Below are 22,272 nucleotides of genomic sequence, written 5' to 3'. Positions count from 1 at the left end.
ATACATTTACTAATGTTTAATAAAGGAACCTTATTGTAAAGTGTTACCAAGATATATATATATATAAGATAAAAAATCAAATAATAAAGAACCTACATTTAATAATGAAAACATAGATTAGGAGGAAACTAATTCTGTTATAATAATAATAATAATTATTATTTATATTATATTTTATAATTAATAATATTTCATGAATTATATAAGCAAAATTATTATAAATAATAACAAACATTACTATTATTATTAGTAGTATTAGTAGTAGTCATATAAGTATATAAATAAATATATTTTTAAAGATAAAAATCAATAAAGAAAACCTATACTGCAATAATTAAAACATGGTTTATGCGGAAACTAATTCTGCATAATGTAGGACCTTTAAATGTAAATTAACTGATCAGAAAAATTTGGAGGTAATTTTATTATTTTATATGCACATTTTGTACAATCCCACAGCCTAACTATGGCTAGTTTCCTACGCAAAACTTTTCCTGTCAAGGGATGCTGCCCACACTGCCACGCCTCGGTGATTAATTAAGCATGGTTGTCAGGGACAATGAATAACCAGGAGTTATGCATGTGCTCAGAGGCTTGCATGTGTCACCTAGCTGTCACCGCTGCAGCAGAGCTCACTGGGAGGTCATCATCCACCTCCCTCCCGTCCCACCAGGGAGCCTGTCCATCAGCACCACATGGTGCCTTGAAAAGTGGCATGTAAATGAGAGAATATGAAAGAGAGAGACTCTCTGCAGAAGGGTGTCTTTCATTCACAACCCGTGAACGTAACCCGTAAGCAGCAGAGCAGGAGTTTCAAACATGGGCTTTGGTGCAGCTTTGTACAATGATTCCAAAAGCTTCATTATAATAAAACTATATATTAATATAATTCAGTTTTAGTACTAGGACAGATGCTCATGCCCCTTCAAGAGCTGTTTTATTTTAATGGCTATATGGTTAACCCTCTTGTAGAGAATGGATGGATGTCCTTAGCCCTCCGATAGTTCATCCAAATCAACAGATGGCCGATGAAAAAGGAGACCACAGCAAGGGCTCAACCAGAGGTATGACAGCAGAAAAATCCCCATCCTGGGCGCATATGCTTTGTTGCTAAAAATACATCATGATCTAAATTTCACTTGCACAGAGAAGATATGTGCTCAAGTACAATTACTTTCATGATTTTTATGAACCCACAGTGATATTTCTTTGACAGTACTAAAACAGCAGGGTCTTAAATTGCAGTTGTTACTGCTCAGGAAGAAGAGTTTATACACTATATGGGGTAAATTGTCACAATGCGAACCTGCTATTAAATTGCCTATGAGAAATTATTGAATGGCTGTAATGTAAAAAGTAAAACAATTTTGAAAATAACTGGAGAAATGCAATGGGTAACATATACATATATACAAATATAAAAACAGATAGAGGAAAATACGCATTTATTTTATTTTGTGTAATTGAACTTTTGACTCAAACCCTATCAACTTCCAAACTTTCCCAGACTTTATTTTATTATTTTTCTATATGTAACTTTTTTTCTCTATGCTTTTGACTCAAACCCTATCAACTTCCAAACTTTCCCAGACTTTATTTTATTATTTTTCTATATGTAACTTTTTTTCTCTATGCTATCCACAGGGTCTATGTTACACGACAACAGTGGAGAGGAAGAGTTTCTCAATTTGATGTATGATCCCTGCCTCAACTGTTACTTTGATCCACAATCTGGGAAATATTACGAACTGCTCTGATCCTGCGATGAGCAACATGTTGATCAATACTGCCACTATGTATGGTTTTAATTCAAGCACTATTATACTGTCCTTCCTAACAATGAATTTAATGGGTGTATATTTCTTGTAACTGTTTCTAATGCGATATAGTTTTTTAGTGATCAATTCATATTCAAGCATGTTTGAGCTCATAACTGAAAAGTTAATAAACCATACGATTGAATCCATTTCAGAGTTTATTTTAGTTCCAACTTTTTATTCAAATTTATAGAATTGTTCCTAGACAGTAAAATGTAAAACTAACTTAAATTGTAGATTATTTGTTCTAATTTAATTCACAGGTTTTAACTTAATCTCACTTTTTAATTAAAATTAACATAAAAGCAAAGCCACAATAATAATAAGACAATCTCTGACTGCAACAAGTTCTGCAACCTTTATTATTGACGGAAGTCGAGTGCGTTCACCATCGACCAATCACACGCCCGTTGCTCCTTTACGTCATGTGACAGGTAGAATCGCTAGGAAGTAAACAACTATAATGGCGAGAAAGTGTTTGAAGGTAAGCCACTACTCAAATATGTTACTAAATTTGATTTTATATGGTGTTTTTTGGGAGCTCGCCTTCGCTTTTCCGTCATATCGCGAATCCAGACAGGCAGAAAGTTCGGAGAAACCCACCTCAGCAGCACCAAATGTTCAACAGGTTCGTTATCGACTTTCTTTCTCAAGTCACTTCCCTGTCAGTTCGCATACTACATACTGACTACTGATGTCTTATTTTTCAGGTTATTAGACTCCATTCAGGGGTGATCGCGTCTGTTGTGGTCGTTACTGTTGCTGCAATAGCAGCTGCTGTCTTCATCATACGAAAATACTGCTGTCTGAAGAGGTAACTTATAGAGATATGCAACACTGTGTGCTTTATGTGACAGTGCAACCTAACCTTTCAGTCCTTTCACCCAAAAAATATTTTTCAATAATTTACACTACTTACACACTTCGTACACTAGTCCCTACGAAGTGATAACTTCATTTTGTGGAACCTGGTTTATATACTGTACACACACACACACACACACACACATACACACACATATATACATATATGCATATACAGTCTGTTTATCTATGTATGTATGTGTGTGTGTGTGTATATATATATATATATATATATATATATATATATATATATATATACGCATACACATCTCAAAATATTGTAAATATGAATATATATATATAGTATATTATATATGCATATTTATAATATTATGATTATATATATATATATATATATATATAATATTATATATATATTTTTTTCTTTTATTTTTTTTTTCTTTAGTAATGCAACATATAGATACTCAGAACTGCGAGAAATAGAAGAGCAAAATGCAGCCAGAGAAGAGGACAATGATTCAGATGAGGTTAGTACGTGCGGCATGTTAACAGTAGTTTATAATGGCTTTCAAAAACTATGTATACTTAATCACTTTTAATTCTTACTCTAGCTTTTCTTTCCACAGGACCTTTTGGACTGAATCATGTAGCACAATCTATCCTTCAAGTTTCTCTTCCATTTTAATACTGTGACTTTATATGGCCAAAAGCATCACATGGGTCATTTAAAAACCACCAGGAGTTCCTGAAATATTTATCTCTGTTCCACCATTTTTCAGCACGGATATGTCCACCAACCAGTTAAATTTAGCTGGTTACATTTGGGAGGATTAATAGGCCAAGATCCCCTACATTAAAGAACTGGGGGAAAGGGGTTCAGAAACGTTAAGATGCACATTAGAGATGAAAGTTACTGTGATTTAATTTCAGGCAAATAACTTCTGAAAAGAGCTGTGGCAGTTGTCAGTTATGGTGCCCTTTGCTTAAAATTTGGTTATTGGTACTTTTTAAATGCACTCCTTGAAATATGTATTTAGTATTTTCTTGAATTTCTCAGTGCACGAGGAACGTTGTACCAAAGTCTGTTACAATGATTGTTTCTCTTTATTTATTGTGTATGTGTGTGTGTGTGCCTGATCTTTGCTTGAGTTTAAAACAGCTTCTCATTTTAATCTCAGGGTTGTTCCCACTGGATACTTTGAACAGTGCCACTAATACCAGAAGCACATCTTAATAAGTGGTTAACTGTAAACTGTCTTATCAACTGTAATGTTGCTGTAGAGTTTTCACTCCAGTGCCTTACTGTGTAATTTAACTGTGGTATGCGAATGAACAATAGTCTGCTTTCCAATGCTGATAATGGTATTTACTATTGGCAGTGTTTGACTTTACCTGTATGTTAAGGTTATAGTGTTGAAAAAGCAATATTATGTGGGGCCCAGACCTCCATGACTGTGTTTCTCAGTTCTTGATTTGGAAGTATTTTTGATGATTGAATTCTATATCTTAAGATTTTCATGTTTTCACCTGAGACTCAGATGTTTCCCCACTAATGAATATGGGTTGTTTAACTGAGCAGGAATAAAATTATATACATTAATATTCCATGTGTGTTTGATGAGTATGCATTCACTTTTTTGTCCACAAGAGAGCAGTACACAATTGTAAAATCAGTGTGCATGCAATGACACTTCTCATCTGCAGCCATATCACCCTGTAGCCCAAGACTGATTGCCCACTGAAGCTAAGCAGGGTTGAGCCTGGTCAGTACCTGGATGGGAGACGACCTGAGAAAACCAGGTTGCTGCTGGAATAGGTGTTAGTGAGGCCAGTAGGGGGCGCTCACCCTGTGGTTTTTGTGGGTCCTTACACCCCAGAGCACCGTATTTCGCATGAGACGTTAAACCGAGGTCCTGACTCTGTGGTCATTAAAAATCCCATGGGCCAAATTTCTGTCCATCATGGCCTACTAATCATCCCCATATTGACTGATTGGCTTCATCTGTCTCCTCTCCACCAGTAAGCTGGTGTGTGGTGTGCGTTATATGGCTGCCGTCGCATCATCCAGGGGGATGCTGCACATTGGTGGTGGTTGAGGAGATTCCCCCTTCCATGTAAAGCGCTTTGAGTGCCGAGAAAGGCGATATATAAATGTAACGAATTATTATTATTATCTGCCTAGTTGGTAGTCGGTTAGTTGAGGAATTATATTGTTTGAATTAAGGCTGCAAATGTAGGCTACCACGCCTTACTTCCTGTTGAATAAGGTTTCACGGGCTATATACGGCTATATAGCCCTGAGAACTTTCAAACAGGAAACAACTCCGAAGTATAAGAGAGAGATAAAACACATTTCTTGTGGTTTGAAATCATTTTAATGTTGCATCAGGCCCTTGAGAAGCCGAGAAGAATATTTTGTGCTACCAAAAAATGAGACTTAAAGGTAAAGAAAACGTTTTTGGCATTTCTGATTAATTTGTGTGATCGTTTGTGAGTATAATGATGACATATTAATTGTGATATATTCATTTGCAGACTGTGTTTATGTTCTCGTAACAATGCTGATCATCTTAATATGGTGTTTCGCCGTCAAATGGTCAAAACACCAAGAAGCTGCCAAACGATCATGTAATGTACTGTATATGGTGACAGCTTGTGTCATGCATGATAATTTGTTAAACCAAAGATTTCAATCTAATTGTTATATTTTAATATGTCTAAAATAAGGGCCTTTTTATTTCAGATGAAGTTAATGGTTTTGTGACAGACTGTGATAATCCAGGTAAGATTAATTTGTATGTTTTTGTGGATGGGAGTTGCATGGGTGATTGCAGTACTGTATTTTTTCATGCAACTTAATTGTTTATTTCTCTGTGCAGGTCTGTTTAAGGCTCATTTAAATTGCTGTCCACTTAAACACTGCCCTGCCAACTACTTCCCATTCCACCTTTACAGCGGTGTAGCCGATGTGGTGGCTGCAAAAATCTGCCTTAACAATACAATGTAAGAACCGTTACATAGCTTATTCATGAGAGACTAATAAAGCGATAGTTCAATGTTCATAGTTCACCTTATGTTGTTCCAAACCTGTACCTGAGTTTCTTTCTTCTGTTGGACACAAAAGAAGATATTTTAAAGAATGTTGGTAACCAGACATTCTTCAAGTATCTTCTTTTGTGTTCAACATAAGAAAGAAACTCATACAGGTTTGGAACAACATTAATGACAAAATATGAAGTTTTGGGTGAACTATTCCTTTAAAGGAAGTTAAAATAATCACCCAAAAATGAAAATTCTGTCATCATTTACTCATTCATATGACTAAAAGTATAACAGTAGCCTATATAGTAGATATATTTTAAATAATGTTCATGCTGTTTGTCCATTTATTTGTTTGAAAGCTTACAGTGGTACAGCTTTCATTTATTAAAATATTTTTGGAGAATATGTTAATTCATCAATTGCTTAGTTCATTATGAAAACAGGTCAATTTAATCAGTTAAAAAGTATAAAATGGTTTAAATGTGGCTAGTTGTTGAACAAGCAAGATTCAGATAGTTACAAATGTATGAGATTATAACAAGTTGGATTTATTGATTATAAATTATATAAAACTAGTTATTGAGTATTTAAAGCACATTCAGTTTATAAGTACTATTACAGAAATGTCATTACTTCTTTCATTATGCATGACTGACATATGCATCACATTAAGATGTATTGAGAGTGAGTAAATGACACCATTTTTCATTTTTGTAATGCTTATAGATGCTAAAATAGCACAAATGTTCTTCTCTACAGCATCATGGGTGGCATCAGGAATAATGCAGGACAAGGGCTGAACATTGTGATAGCAAATGGTTCGTTTACTACAAATAATTATGCAGGATTTAATTTTTTTCTTGTTTATTTCAAAACATTTGAATTTTGACATGGAAATAAGTTTCATATTTTAAATACGTTACTATATTTTATACGTATTTTTATACATGTTTACAGACAATTCATAATAATTATGGACATAAAATTCAATTTGAATAACTGGCTCTTTTTTTTCTTAGGTGGAACCGGTGAGGTTTTAAGAAATGATTACTTTAATGTGAAATCTAAAGGTAGGTCTCTTAATGGATTTGTGCATGCAAGAAATTGAATCTATTAAATCTAAATTTACTTGAACAAATTAAGCTATCTTGACATACGGAAACGCTTCTTTCATCCTTCAAGATCCCGAGGAATTACTTGCCTATCTAAAGACACTAAAGCCAGGAAATATAGTGCTTGTGGCCTCACACATCGACCCCACACCACAGTAAAAATCTGACAGCCTTCAGACACCATCGACATGATTAACTAGGGTTTTGAGTTGAATAATTCATACATGTCTGACTTCCACTGCCACCATCTCTCTTCTAGACTGACTGATGAGATTAGAGAGATATTCACTGCACTGGGCAGCACCATGGTCACATCCCTGAAGCCCAGGGATAGCTGGGTATTCGCCGGCACCTATGGAATAAAGGAAGCTAGACCTTTTGAAAAGGTTGGAACGTCTTGTTCTTTTTTCTTCCTTTTTAATTGCTTTCACAAACTGAACAATGAGCTATTTTCTGTGTTAATTTCAATCATGACAACTCTCGGGATAGTGTCAGGAAAACATTTTATTAATGTAAATGGAATATACATAGGTTTTTTGGCCCTGGCGGACTAGATCTGCTATGGTTGCTGCTGCTGCAGAGAAAATATGGCTTGCTTCTGTTAAATAAAATAAAATAAATGGAAACATGCTGCTGCAGCTAGAGAGAGGGAGACCCCTCCATAGCAGATCTAGGCAGGTGGTGCTGGGGAGGTGGAGGGCTATAATAAGAAGAGTTAGTCCATTCGTTTGGATGCGTCATGGTTTTAAAGGGAAATAGTAATTAGGGTGAACACAATCCCAAAATTGGGAGCTTTGTCCCGCATCCCGCAAGACATTAGTGTCCCACATTTCGTCATGTTGTAGATAGAGAGGGAAATATCCAACCAATGCATTTGTAGAGAGGGATTTTTCTGCTGATGACAACTGTGTGGATGAAGAAAAGGAACCATGTGGACCTCATCAAAAGTCATTAAATATAGCTACACCAGCCAGGACAACAAAAACATACAAGTTCAAGATGCACTAAATCCGGGAAAAACGCATTTATTGTTTGCATAGTCTGATGAAGGAAAATAAACTAGTTGCTACTTAAGAAAATAATTTTAGTTTAAAATGTGTAAATTACATTGTATCACTCGAACCTGGGCAAACTGAGTGCCAGTCACAGTGCCGGTCACAATTAACAAAGCTTACTGATGATTTAAAATGTTATTCCAACGTGATGGCAAATAGGCTTCCCAACTAATGTAAATCAATATTTACATAGTATAGTAGTAAAGTTATCCCTCACTCACGTGTCCCGCATTGTCTCGCAAAATCACATACTGTCCTGCAATAGAGCAATAAGCAGGTGGTCACCCTATAGTAATGAATGCGTGAAACTGATTGGCTTTGGAAGTTACAATGAAACAACCAATCAGAATGCGAGTAGAGATTCATGGCTGAACTATTCATTTCTATAGAATCCAGTGTTATTTTAGTATTATGCAATATACTATATTATACCATTATATATATGCAGAGAGAGAGTTTAAGTTGTGGTCATTTTTTATATTTTTATTTATTTTTATTTTATTCATTTTTGTACTTCAACTTCAACCTATTTTAGTTAGATTCCAAGGCAGCATTTCTATTTTTGTATTTAACATTTCATTTAAATTCATTACATTTGTTTTCATTGACATTTATCTAATATTTTTATCTAATATCATTATTTCTATAAATGATTTATATATATATATATATATATTTATTTATTTTTTTGTAAATTTTTTTTTTTAATAATATTCACTGCAAAACATTTAAATAGGTTGTTTTCTCTGTTACATTTAGTTGATTCAGAATGATGTGGGGAGGAACGCGTATGGAGACTGGCCTGAGATGGGGGAGGTCATTGGCTGCTTACCCAGAATAACTGAGACTGAATGAGTCTGACACATTAGCCAACCTTAGATCACCACACTTTCTGGGACATTTGAAAATGGGACATTAACAACTCTTTTTGCCATCTTCCCTCCCTAAGCAAATAAAACTGAAGGAATAGTTTACTCTCATGTTTTTCCAAATCCATATAACTTCCTTCCATAAAACACACAAGGAGAACTTTTGCATACCGGTATGTTCACATTGCTCTTTTCCAAACAAGAGCAACATTCTGTCATGATGATCATATTATAAAGCAAATAAAAACTGAAAGACAATAACAGAGCTGATTCTTCTTTTCACACTGAATGCCTTCACATTGGTTCTTTTATATCAAGGTAACACTGTTGCTGTTGATATTAACAATGAGTGGAAACCGGGAAAGTGACATCAGTTTTAACACAATCTCTCTTTTTCTCTCCCCCTCCCTCTGCTGGATTGTAGTACCAGTTAGGGCACTGTATGCAGTCTGGGTTTGCTAAAGTGTGCTTGTGTTTGCGTGTGCGTGTGTGTGTGTGTGAGGGGTTTGCTTGGAGGGATGTAATTTCCCTCCTGCCTCTCCTCTTGCTCTGCATGAAGATAGCAGGTGGAATCCCGAAGAAGTTATTTCTGGAACAGTCCTGAAGCAGTGAGTGCTCTGCACCTTTGGAATCATGGGAGTGACCCATGGAAAGAAAGTAAGGATATTTTATTCCATTTTGAAGAGCCGGTCTATTGCTATGTTATGAGTGTAAGAACGATAAAGAACTCTGATTGTAAATGGACAATAGACAACGTTTTAGGCTTAAATTTGTGAAATGTATTAGTTGACTGTTTGTTTTTTCTGTTCATCAATTTTTTTCTGTAATCTAAAATACATATATGAAGAGTTCAGATGCAAAAGCCTCTAAGTGCCATCTGAAATTTTCTTCTAGAATGATCATTTTTATCAAGCTCGTATATTTAAGTTCAGTAATTTCACTTAAATGACAATTAATAGGTCATTTTCATTGCCATTTAAGTGAAATTACTGAACTTAAATATACAAGCTTGATAAAAATGATCATTCTAGAAGAAAATTTCAGATGGCACTTAGAGGCTTTTGCATCTGAACTCTTCATATATACTTAAAGGTGCACATTAAATACACTAAACTGTATGAGTTTTGAGTTCATTAGTTTCAGTTCTTAAGAATATGTGTGAAATCAAGGTGCGCAGAGTTGTTTTATTATTATTATTTATATAGTTTTATTGTTTTATTAATGTTTTGAATTGGCTTTTATTTTCAGTTTAATTTTAGTACATTTTTTTAATATAATAATTTCAGTGTAACTTTTAGTTCAGGAAAGATTTTTTTTTTTTTTTTTTGATTTATGTCAGTGAATTAAAACGGCTTTTAGTAAGCCGTAATAGCAGCTAAACCTGCATTCTTCTCGGCTCGAGACATCTTAATCTGCATAGCTTACATGTGACTTTTCAGTGTAAAAAAGGCATATATTTGGTTGCAGTAACTTTAACAATAACTGATGTACTTTCCTTTGGTTATTTAGTCCAAGGACTCCTCGTGACTTTCCTGACACAATCACATTCTAGACAGCAGATTATGAAGGGAAAATGGAGAGTTTGTTTGGCAGGCCCAGTAATGAGGTGGCTAAATGCCAGCTGGTCCCAAAACCATTTTAGCCCAATATGATCAACCCAGCGTGGTGTTAACACACACACACACACACACACACACACACAATGCCTCCCTTGTGTTAGTGCAAGTTTCTCTCAATACACAGGGCTATTGTCCTCTTCATCAACAGCTTTAGTGATTATTTTCGATCGTTTGGATGGATAGATAAGGATGAGAAAGTGCAATATCCACTTATTAACATAGTAATAGTGATAGCATGGTTTTTGGATACTGCTTATGATGGTAATACCGTGGTATATAAATATGTTAATCGCACAGTAATATGGTATATATGGTACAATGATCACTATACAGCTCATCACTGTGAAAAGCAGAAGGAAACTGCAAAAGAAATTAAAGATTTGTGTTCTGTAATTTGTGTTGTGGTTAAATATAATGACTAACTACAATATCCATATCCTCCCACAGGCAGATCATAATCATCAGAGTCATAATTCTGCCTGTGCTCAACCACTTATTGGACCTGGTGAATCAGGTTTTCTGTTTTTTATATTATTTGTTGCAATTACTGTAAAAAAAGATGTGATCAATAAGTCAACATGTTTTTTCTTTAACTCATGAAAACAATTTAAACAAGTTTAACTTTTAAGTTTTATGGAAACAAACAAAAAAATGAGTTGAAATGACTTGTACAATTTGATAAAAATTTAAGGCAGCAACTTAATAAAGTTGAATTATGTGTATTTCTTTTTTACACTGATGCTTTTCATTAATATTGCTCATTCTTTCTTAAACAATGTATTAATCTTTGGTGAATTTGATGCTACACTCGTGAGAGGAATCCTATTATTTTTCGATGCAAATTAGCTCACGATTTTCACCTGGTGGATGACATTGGCCGTTTTGTAATAGAAGGCTCTCTTTTGCTTCTCTCCCTCCATTAGATTTAGTCTCTGATCTTGGATCAGTGATAGATCCTGATCAGACGTGGGCCAGAGAAGAGGATTTAGACCAGAGCAAGTTGCTCCCTGAGCAAACGGACAGCGGTTACTATGAAGAGCTCATCAGGCCCAAAAAGCTCCACAATCCCATCAAAGCGTCCAAGTGCCATCAGGAGCTCCAGCGAGAGCTGATTATTACACACAAAAGGTGCAAACTGACCCAGATTTTGAGCAGAAAGCATGTTCACATTTTGAGGCATGAACAAAAGCTTAGTTTCAGCCTTAAATTATCACCTGACCCAATTTCTAATCTCACTTCAGACATGTGCCCGCAGCTGAGTTTGTGTCTCCTTTGCATGTACATGTTCTGTCCAATAGATAGCAGTAAAGGCAAAGTTGTGCTTGCAGTTAAAGTCACCATGAAATCAAAATTGACAATTTATTTTTATTTCATGGAATATTGCAGTTTTATAAAAGATTTTTCCATGCACATCATTTTTTTTTTAAATGAATGTGCCCTCATAATCTTTAATAAAAATAACCTCCTCTCCCTCTTGCAGTGACATCTCTTCTCTTCTCTGATGATGTGTTTACTGGCGCAAGGGCGGGGCAACCTGTCACTCACATGACATCACAGCAGTAACAAACCACAACCGTCCAATCAGTTCGCGATGGACAAAATCAAGTCCCGCCCTACATTTTTTCTTGTTCAAGAAGCCATTCACTCAGATATACTTGAGGGAAGAAAGACTATCTCAACTTCCGTTTAATGCTGACTTTAATGTAGTTTGTGTAGAGGCTCCTTGGCGTGGATACTTATGTAGTCCTAATGCATTTTCTGAAAAATGATCGCTACATTTGGTGTGTTGGCTATTTGAAGTGAAAACAACTGATATCAAAACCGACACTATTTAATTCCTTAAAACACACTCCTTATAGCAACGGTTCATCAGTACATGTCATTACGAAAAAATTCATCCTTTTTATCTTCACATTCATCAAGATGCCGTAACTGGCTTTACGTCTGAAAAGGTTTTCCTTTTTAATGACGTCACTAAGACCATGTTGACCAGTAGCTAATCAGTTGAGGTGCGTTCAATCCATATCAGAATTACCATAATTACGAGATTCCACCTTGTAATCAGCGTTTACGTGGTTCACGTCCTCATAGAATTATCTTCTGAGAGCTCCAACTTTTACCACATGACCACTGTAGATAATTTTTCCCTTGATAGTGTTGCCATAGAAACACACAATTCCGAGTCTAAGGACTTGAATGACTCCGAGTTGAACGGCATGGGTTGTCATCACATAATTAAGGCAATTACGACATGGCGCAAACGCAGTATTATTATTATTAGGCTATTGTATTTGTTTTTGCACCTTTATAAATTGAGAGAGTCTTTTGTTCCCTATTGTGACGTATGTCCGGAGTTAAACGGCTTCTTGAATGAGAAAAAATGTAGGGTGAAAGAACACGTCAATCAGAGAATAAAAGAGATGTCACTGCAAGAGGGAGGGGAAGTTACTTTGATTAAAGATTTACAGGGCACATAAAAAAAAAAAAAAAAAGTTGAGCGCATGGATAAATCACTTAAAATAAATACTGTAACATTCCATTAAAAACAAGAATTGCCTTCATGATTTCATGGTGACTTTAAGGATGAACTTGATCTTCAGCCTCCACATCCTGATCATTCCCTTTTCCAGCCAATTACAATGAATAAACTATTTCTATAAAGAAATATACTATAAGTAACAATACCGTAATATGAGATTTAGTAACACGTATCCTATCTATCAGAGGAGCAGTGATGGAGGAGAAGACAGAGTTACAGAGAGTTCTTGAACAGAGGAATAGAGCTCAAGCTCTGAAACAAGAGAGAAAACAGGAAGAAGGAAAATCACCCCTGGAGCAGGAGTTACTGAAGAGGCAGATGAGGTTAGAGAAGGTAAAACCTGAAATAACACCCCTCAAACGAAATTGATATGAGTATTCATATACGGTATTAATACTGTATTAATTAAATGCTAGGAAGCTATTCAAATGACTCAGAATATGCCCTGATTTTGTCCAGAAAATATTGATCTTTGTGGTTAACATGATTTCACCAAGTAGAACATTTCAATCAACCAATCAGATTTGAGGGATAGTTTTTTAGTTAATGTCAAGTTTAGGCTTTACACCATTCCTATTCACCTATCATTTTCCTCTGATTTTAGGGATATATTATGGGTTAGGGAAAGGGTTAGGACTATGTTTTTGGACAGGAATGTTGATCCAGGAACATGCCTTACTTGGCAAAATCACAGCGACCGATCTTTGGTCCAAAAGTTGTATTATGGATCATAATGTATATGTGACCCATGACCACAAAACCAGTCACATGGGTAAATTTTCTGAAATTGAGATTTATATATCATATGAAAGCTGAATAAATAAGCTTTCCATTGATGTATGGTTTGTTCGGATAGGAGAATATTTGGCCAAGATACAACTACTTTAAAATCTGGAATCTGAGGGTGCAAAAAAAAATTAAACATTGAGAAAATCTCCTTTAAAGTTGTCCATTTATGTTCGCGATTGTGCTGCATTCACTCACAAAAATAAATGTTTTATATATTTACAGTAGGAAATTTACTAAATGTCTTCATGGAAAGTGATCTTTACTTAATATCCTAATGTTTTTTGGCAGTACATTTTTTTTATTTATAATTTTGACCTATACAATGTTTTGTTGGCTATTGCCACAAATATACCCATGCGACTTATGACTGGTTTTGTGATCCAGGGTCACATATAACCATTTTCTATAACTTGTTTCTGTATACAGTAGTGTCCAAAAGTGATATCTGGAGGGGATATTTGTGTTTAAAGACCCTACAAGTTCAATTAAACCATCAAAATATGAGGAAAATATATATTTTTTAAATGATGTAAAAACAAAACACTAAACTCAGTTAAGGTATTTATCTAACAAAATTATTTGACAAAGAAAAGGCAAACTACAGCTACATGTTTTATTTTACTATGCAAAAAAATGCATAGAAAAACAAAAAAGCTCACAGCAAAAAGTATACACCGACTACAACATCATCAGTTATTAATATTTCATTGGTTCTCTCTTTAATCTTTTGTATTCGCATGTGTTCATAATTTCTTTGTAAGACAGCCCGGCCAAAAATTATGTCCACACAATTTGGCATGTTTCATTATGTTATCACCAAAATTTCACCCAAAAAATGAAAATTCTGTCATTAATTACTCATCCTCATCCTCAAACCCGCAAGATCTTCATTTGTGTTCTGAAGATGAGCAAAAGTCTTACGGGTTTGGAACGACATGAAGGTGAGTAATTAATGACAGAATTGTCATTTTGGATGAACTAACCCTTTAAAAATATTTGAATAAAGGATGTAGATTTTCCTAGGCTGGACATCACTTTTGGCTATTACTGTATACCAACACCTCATATAGAGATTATTTCATTCTTTTAAGCTTGAGAGAGAGGCCGGTGAGCAGAGGGAAAGGTCAAAGGGCGCACCTGAGTTCATTAGGGTCAAGGAGAGTCTGAAGAGGACAGCGATCGCAAGTGCTGGGGAGAAAGAGCTGTAATCACACATCTACAACATCATAGATCTACACGAGTGTTGATGCACCTCCAGCTGATGATTTGACAGTTCTTCATTGTTTAGAAAGCTTGGGTTTGGATTTTGAATGAAATCAAAGAATGTGAAAGAACAATATTGAGGACAAGAAAGTTGGAAATGTTGGCTAATGATATGTCAGTGTTACAAAATGTTAGGTACTTATAATGGTCTCATAAGATTTCATGTATTGCACCTTAATTGCTGAGTAAGTGGCTGTCATTTGCACACACAAGAACAGAATAACTCCAACTGGAACTGTATCTAGGCCTAGTGTTTGTGTATAGAAATTATTCGTCTGCCATATTTATAGATGATACACTTTTATGCTTTTTAATGGAGTTCCTAACAAATCTTGGGTCATGTAATCCTACCTACACAATGCGTATGTGAACAGACAGCAGTCATGTCCACTTTTTCCACATTTATCTTTTGTTGTTTAAATATGTTTTAAATAATTTGGTATGTTCAAATACACATACTAGTTTTGCGGTATGTATACGGTGGTGCACAGTATTCATGTTTTCTATGTGCACGTTATAACATGGATCTCCTACTACGTTTAACATAATGTGCAGTATACAACCAGAGCATAGGACAATGTATCCCATAATGCAATGCGTTAGACTTGATTTTCCATTTCTAGCATGACGAATGAACTGCCATTGTCAATTGCAAATTTTAACATCTCTTTTTCTTGACTTACTATTTGATCAGACAGGAAAAGGTTAGATTACACAAAATTAGATTCAATTGCAAGAAAAAAACTATTTTTTATGGCCAGTATCACTGCATAATGCAAATTTCTTTACAATTAAGTCATTGTTGATTTATACTTTTTGTATAAGTGACTTTTTACTGTTTTGAACGTCTCTTTTATCTAATTTACAGATCAAAAATGACCGGCCTCTTAAATTGCTTATCTCTCATAATGCAATACTGTCATGAAAACGTTTTCGTTTTCTTTCAATTTGCACAGGTATTGTATTACTTTTTGAAACTGATTGACCGTAGGCCTCATTGATCTGAGCAGTTCCAAAAAGAAACCTGTGCAAAGTGAAAGTGAAAACAATTGATAAAAAGATTACAATAACATACCATAACAAAAGATTTATAAGCAATTTTTTTTTCAGCCAGTCATTTTTGACTGGGAACAAGGTGGGGAAAAAGTAAAAAAAATAATATATATTTTGGAAAGTTGTTATACCCAGTGTGAGTAAAGTCAGTAAGTTTTAGCCCAATGCAATCACATTAAATCTAGGGAAGGAAATAGAGAGGCTAGCAATAGCAAGCTAGCTTTGAAAGCATAAGATCCCAACCTTCCTATCAGAGCTCATTACAAAAATAGCCACGCCTCCTTGATGAACGCGCAAGGCCAGAGCAGAGTATGCAAATTACCTCATGTCGCAAACCACATAGCCTAGCATTACAATAATAATTAACGTAAACAACTTAAAGAGTTCTAACTGACCACCTGACTGCTGCAGATTCATTTCGGCGTTGATAGTGTTGACAAACACATAAATCCGAGTCTAAGGATGCGAACAGGTCGGGGTAACGTCTCGGGTTGCCGTCTTGTAATTACGGTTATGGCATGTCGTGAACGCAGCATAAGCTCTTTGTTTTGGTTCAGGAGGAACTGTAAAAGATGGCTGCTGTTTGTTTGCGGCGCTCAGTGACTGTCCACAAGTCTGCATGGAGCAGGGTGCGCGGAGATATGCAAATACATACTCTGATAGGCAGGTAGGACATCGGACCGAATGCAATGATTGGACGAACATTTTTTGGTCCTGAGACTTCCAATATTTAGACCACTTCTATTATTGATTGCTGTCAGGATGTGAAGAGAGTTTCAACCAGTATAACAAAAAGTGTTCATGAAAAACACTGCCTACCCTAGATTAAACTAGCATTTTCAGGAAAAAGATAATCCTCTCTGGGTTAAAACGACCGGAACATAACATGAGGGTTTGCTTAAGAGCTTTTCCACTCATATGATGCTGACATCATAAAGCACATGATGTTGATCTCTCATGATGTAGCCTATGTTTTGGCTAACAACACAACATAGTTTTTTGTAAATACGTTTTGTACATTTTCTTAGTCTTTAAATAAAGAGATTTTGACATGTATTACAGTTTGAGTGTATTTTCTGAAAGTACCAACCACAGTCTGCCTTTGCATAGCACTCTGATGTGAACTTTATTTGCATTGTACACAAAGATTTTACTGAACACACACAATGCATAGACAAGGAGTGTTTATTCATAACGTGCTACTACCTGTATATCTTTAAGGGTACAAATCATTGGCTCTTCGTAACTCCATCGATAACACATGATGCATTGCATCCATACATTTGTAGCTTTTACAAAAAAGATATACAATATATGTATACATCTTCTTCCTGTATAATACACATACTGTATTTGTGTCTACTCTACACTTCCTGAACTTTCATGTGAAAATATAAATGGAAAAAAAGGTCAAAATTGATCAAGGGAGGAATTATCTACTAAAAACCCAGGGTGTAGCTTTCTTTAGTACTTTTCAAAGCCAAAGTAATTCATAGATGACTTCTAAATGATTTTTAATCAGCCCTTCTGAGGCAGTTTGCATAATTACCATAATTACTATAACTGATTGCTGAACTGCTCATTAGACTGATGCATTTTTATACTTATTAAATCACTTATAGCACTTGGGTTTTAAGCAGTTCTGTTCACAGGTTTAAGAGGAAAATGTCTCTAATATGAGGGATTAGCTAAATAAATACCTTGTTTGGTCACACTTTACATTAGGTGTCTTTAATTACTATGTACCTACATCAAAAAAATAAGTGCAATGTACTTATGGTGTTCATATCGTATTGCAAAACCTTTCAGCTGCTATTGAGGTGGGATACGGGTATGGTTAGGGACAGGTTTGGTGGTATGGGTAGGTTTAATTATAGATAGAAATCTCTAGAAATGACAAATTAATTATAGCTATAATTACATGCAGGCATTTTCAAAAAATATATAAATACAATGTAAAAACATGTATGTGCACAATAAGTGCATTGTATCAAATCATTCATTTAAATGTTAATACACAGTAGTTAAAGACACTTAAAGTGAGACCCATTGATTTTTCTATTATTATTTGTATTATTGTTGGCTTCAAGTAAGTAATGTGCTCAAATTGGCACGCATGCTGTATACTGATGAACAGTGTGATAAATGTTCTTGCATTGTTCTTTTTGTTTCAATCCAGTTTGAAAGTAAGGCCAGTATTGAGTTCTTAATATAATGTTAAATCAACATTTTTGTTTTTAAACATAACGTATATATTTTACAAAGAAAAAAACAGATTAAGTCAAGTGCCAATATCTTGTTCCCTCCGATTTCAAAATGACACGACTGCAATAGTCTGTCTCATTTTTCATTTAGCATAGTGGAAAAGATATGAATATGTATATTTTATGTTTTGATCATCGCTCTTGTAAACATTTTTACGAGGTCATGCAAACATTAGACGTCTTCTGCACACGAGAACAGTGCAGATTATGGCCAGCGACCCAAACAAAAGATCAGCTCACACAACATGCACTGGAAAAACTGATAACCATAGACGGATAAATCATTTTGGTTGCAAACTTAATCAGTGTCACGACAAAGAGTAATCAACAGCTGTTCCAAAACCTTCCAAGGCAGCATCCTAATTTAAATAGAATCTCATAAATCACTGATTCAAAGCAACAAATAGAGTCTCTCATGTGAAGCACATACAAAACTCAACTCACAATTGATTGAAGTTTGACGCCAGCATGTTGCTAAGCTAACTTTAAAAAAGCATAAAGTCCTGTTCACACCAAGAACAATAACTATAAAGAAGCAGGATGGATTCTGATTGGCTATTTTTATCATTCATCAGCTGGACAAAATCATTCTGAAAGTGATTCTAATGATATTGTCTCTCTGTGCCGTTATCATCATAGTTGTGGTGTGGACAGCTGCTATTCTTTTATATTTAGAACGATTTTTAGAACCATATCGTCATCGCTAGTTATCGTCCTTGGTGTGAACAGGCCTTAAATTTAGATAGCTTTTCCAAATGTTGGGTTAAATAGTAAGTACCCTCTAACAAAAATATAAGAACGGTTTGCTAATGTTCCCATTAAGTTATGAAAACTTTATTTTGAAATGTTCTCGGTGTTTTTTCTTGGTTAAATGAACGTTAGAGAAAACATTCAGGGAATATTTTCTCTATTTTATTATTTTGCAAGTATTATGAGAACGTTACTTTTGAATGTTCTCTGAACCATCTGAAAAAAATGAGTAAGTAGTAACTTTTAGACCAACATCTAACTAAAATGTTTCCATGAATGACATTAAATAACATTTTTGTGCTAATGTTTTGATAATGATATTAAAGACCAGATAATTTCAAATGAACATTCTATTAACGTTACTCGAAGAATTTATCACAACTTTAAAAGTTATCTTGCCAGAATGCCCTATTGGCCTGTTAGATGGGGTTTTTATTGATACTTTTTGGTACTTAATAAAAATATATTTACTGAACTTGTTGCACTGCATTATTGAGATTGCCTTCTCCGCAAAGATTCTTGTCCAAAATAAGGTGTCTTAAAAGGCAGCATAATTTTGGACCAGGAGTGTTTATCCAATGCATCCTCACTAGGTTTTGAAACGGAGCTACAGACTACTTTTGCCCCTTAAAGTCTAAAACTGGAAATGAAATCTTATTTGAAAACGTAGATTATCCAGGTTTGATACTGCATTTAATCTGGGTGTAAAAAAAGCTTTACTGTGGCTCAAATCTCTTAACCCCATCACGATTACCCACTGTTCTGTCCACATGCTTCATATGAAGGTTTATACCCACAACAAGATCATGTGATATCCGTTTGAGCTTGGAAATACTCCTAGTCTGACTCCAATATGCATTTTTTTACCACCAATTTGCACTCCAGAGCCAGTCTGAACCAGATCACAAAATCAACGACATGGACATCTACCCAACAGACTTCATAAAACAAAACCACAATGGATTAAGCCATGAAAGTTTAGAAGCTTGTTTCCACCACTGAATAAAAAATAAAAAAGGTAATTGTGACTTTTTGTCTCGCAAATCTGCGAGTTATGAAGTCTGAACTGCGAGAAAAAAAGTTAGAAAAGTCTAACTTTTTGTTCGCAATTACGACTATTTTGATATGAAAAATGTCAGAATTGCGAGATGTAAACTCACAATTGTGAGAAAAAGAGTCAGAATTGTGAGATAAAATGTCGCAATTACCATTATGTATATTTTTTTCTCTGGCGGAAACAAGCTTCCATATGAAAATGTATTAATGATGACTTTATCTTGACTTCAATGACTTTATCTTGTTTCCTCGTGAATTTATCGCCTGAGCAAGTGGGGCTTATTAAGACATTAATAATTAAGACATTGTATAACTAGTGGCTTTCCAAGAAAGTCCAAATTGCTACAGGGTACAGACCTGAACGTTTTCTTTAAAAAAATAAAATAAAATAAAATATTTAAACCTTACATAACATATACAACTTAAATGCATTTTTGTCTTTGGTTGGGGTACAGAAATATTAATCAGACAAAATTAAATAATGGTTAAAATAGAATTACATATATCTGTCAATGAAATACCCAAGTCTGAATGTCTGGAACAATCACGCTCTCCTCATGTCATGTCCCACCAGCAGCACTAGTGCATGTTACCAGGAAAGCTCTGTGTTCCGGGTCAGACTGGAGCCGTAGATGTGCATGTGTGGGTTCCTCTGGGTTCCTCTGGGTTCTGCCGGGCTCAGAGTTCTGCTTCAGATCCTGCTGGTCGGTCGGCAGCAGTAAGCACAGCTTCTAAGACTATCCCGATCGGCACTGCCTCGACGCCCGTCTGTACTGGGGGAATCTAAACATAAAAGTTATATGAAAATGAATAGCAGTAGGATCTTATAGTATATAAAATAGCATTTAGCCCAGTGTTGTTATTGTAAACTATTAAAACTATTAACCCTCTGGTGCTGCTCGCTTTATTTTTATTTGAACTATTTGAACTACTTTAAAGGGATGGTTCGGAGTAAAACCAGAAGCCTTTTTTCCCTTGGTCGAACATTATTAAAGTTAGAGCTTATTTCGAGATATCAGCCGAATGGCTTAGTGCAGGCGCTAACGGAACCTAGGCTGTATCTCGTAAATTACCCAACTAATAATGCCTTCTACAGTAGTACAAATAGGTTCTGTACTCATAAAACAAGGCATTGGAAAGTTTGTAAGTACATCAGGAGTTTATTTAAATAACACTTGCCTGACGGCTAATGCTACCGCTAACCCGGACACCGACGTCACTTCAGTGGTTTGGGAAAAGCACGTAAAAGTCCTGACAGAAAGCGATGCATAAGGATGTAGTGTAACGACGCCCAGTTCCAGGAATGCACTAATATTTTGTTGGTAGTACCAGTTTGCAACAATTAGTAGTTAACACTAAGTTGTCAACTGGCTTTCTGTCAGGACTTTTACGTGCTTTTCCCTAATCAGTGAAGTGAACTCGACGACCGGGTTAGCGGTAGCATGAGCCATCAGGCAAGTGTTATTTAAATAAACTCCTGATGTACTTACAAACTTTCCAATGCCTCGTTTTATGAGTACAGAACCTATTTGTACTACTGTAGAAGTTTGGTGCCATTCTGGGCATTATTAGTGGGGTAATTTACGAGATACAGCCTTGGATCCATTAGCGCCTGCACTAAGCCATCCGGCTGATATCTCGAAATAAGCTCTAACTTTAAAAATGTTCAACCAAGGGAAAAAAGGCTTCTGGGGGGGTGTTTGGCTCCCCATCCCTTTAACTATATTTTACTTCAATAATAGTATTTAATATTTTTTATTTTTAGGGGATACTAAATTATATTTAATGTACTAAATTATATTTATATACCTGTTAACCACTTTTTGAGCATAGACACACGAAAATTGAATTTCCAAATGAAACTGTAGTAAATCTTGAATGCTTTGGAGTAAATACTTTTCTTTTTAAAGAAGACACTTGGCAGATTATTGCTAATGTGAAAAAAAAAAAAAAAAAAAAATTATAGAAGTTTAAGTTTATAATTATGAAAAATGCCTAAAAATACAATCAGACAAAAAGCCTGCGTGCTCGAAACGTAAAATGTGTGTGAGTCCACTATTACATTTTTTGCATTATTTACATTTAACAAACTCTGGTGCTGTTTGGTCATTTTGATTTTTTTGATTTTTTTAACTTCATCAGAATGGTACGAAACTTGATAAAGGTTTTGGCACTTGCTATGTGAACACACACACACAAATAAATCATGGAAATGATTA

At 35.1% G+C, this 22,272-nt stretch overlaps 4 protein-coding genes and 1 long non-coding RNA gene across 11 annotated transcripts in view; 4 read left to right on the top strand and 1 right to left on the bottom strand.

Moving 5' to 3' along the window:
* cfap20dc (CFAP20 domain containing) overlaps positions 1–1,965 on the top strand; it is a 60,295-nt gene extending 58,330 nt beyond the window's left edge. For all 5 annotated transcript variants that reach the window (XM_084128296.1, XM_084128295.1, XM_084128294.1 and 2 more), the window contains 2 exons: positions 973–1,064; positions 1,645–1,965. In XM_084128296.1, the coding sequence (XP_083984422.1) occupies positions 973–1,064; positions 1,645–1,757 (205 nt within the window). In that variant the 3' untranslated portion in view covers positions 1,758–1,965. The remainder of the gene's footprint in view (positions 1–972; positions 1,065–1,644) is intronic.
* A 272-nt stretch (positions 1,966–2,237) lies between these two features.
* On the top strand, positions 2,238–4,247 carry LOC311092033. The gene is made up of 4 exons (XR_014608200.1): positions 2,238–2,445; positions 2,528–2,631; positions 3,088–3,169; positions 3,269–4,247. It is a non-coding gene; the product is annotated as an uncharacterized lncRNA (long non-coding RNA).
* A 306-nt stretch (positions 4,248–4,553) lies between these two features.
* On the top strand, positions 4,554–8,749 carry LOC311092086 (protein FAM3C). The gene is made up of 9 exons (XM_084128400.1): positions 4,554–5,085; positions 5,178–5,270; positions 5,386–5,424; positions 5,522–5,645; positions 6,444–6,502; positions 6,704–6,754; positions 6,867–6,951; positions 7,056–7,182; positions 8,611–8,749. Exons 1-9 carry the CDS (start codon positions 5,073–5,075, stop codon positions 8,704–8,706), a joined length of 687 nt encoding a protein of 228 aa, XP_083984526.1. The 5' UTR covers positions 4,554–5,072; the 3' UTR covers positions 8,707–8,749.
* A 491-nt stretch (positions 8,750–9,240) lies between these two features.
* LOC311092087 (protein FAM107B) lies at positions 9,241–17,039 on the top strand. Of its 2 annotated transcripts, none has more exons than XM_084128402.1 (5): positions 9,241–9,377; positions 10,787–10,844; positions 11,263–11,467; positions 13,064–13,211; positions 14,759–17,039. In XM_084128402.1, the coding sequence occupies exons 1-5, from the start codon at positions 9,354–9,356 to the stop codon at positions 14,873–14,875; spliced, it is 552 nt and encodes a 183-aa protein (XP_083984528.1). In that variant the 5' UTR covers positions 9,241–9,353; the 3' UTR covers positions 14,876–17,039. The 2 variants fall into 2 exon arrangements, with proteins under 2 accessions (XP_083984528.1, XP_083984527.1); XM_084128401.1 differs by having other exon boundaries at positions 10,787–10,853.
* The window catches only part of camk1a (calcium/calmodulin-dependent protein kinase Ia), a 29,171-nt gene continuing 22,146 nt past the window's right edge, over positions 15,248–22,272 (bottom strand). For both annotated transcript variants that reach the window (XM_084128398.1, XM_084128399.1), the window contains exon 12: positions 15,248–20,836. In XM_084128398.1, the coding sequence (XP_083984524.1) occupies positions 20,745–20,836 (92 nt within the window). In that variant the 3' untranslated portion in view covers positions 15,248–20,744. The remainder of the gene's footprint in view (positions 20,837–22,272) is intronic.

This window comes from Abramis brama (genome assembly GCF_963993115.1).
Source record: "Abramis brama genome assembly, chromosome: 11".
NCBI lineage: Eukaryota > Metazoa > Chordata > Actinopteri > Cypriniformes > Leuciscidae > Abramis > Abramis brama.
The sequence above is the reverse complement of the archived record's forward strand: the minus strand, read 5'-3'. Positions and strand labels throughout refer to the sequence as shown.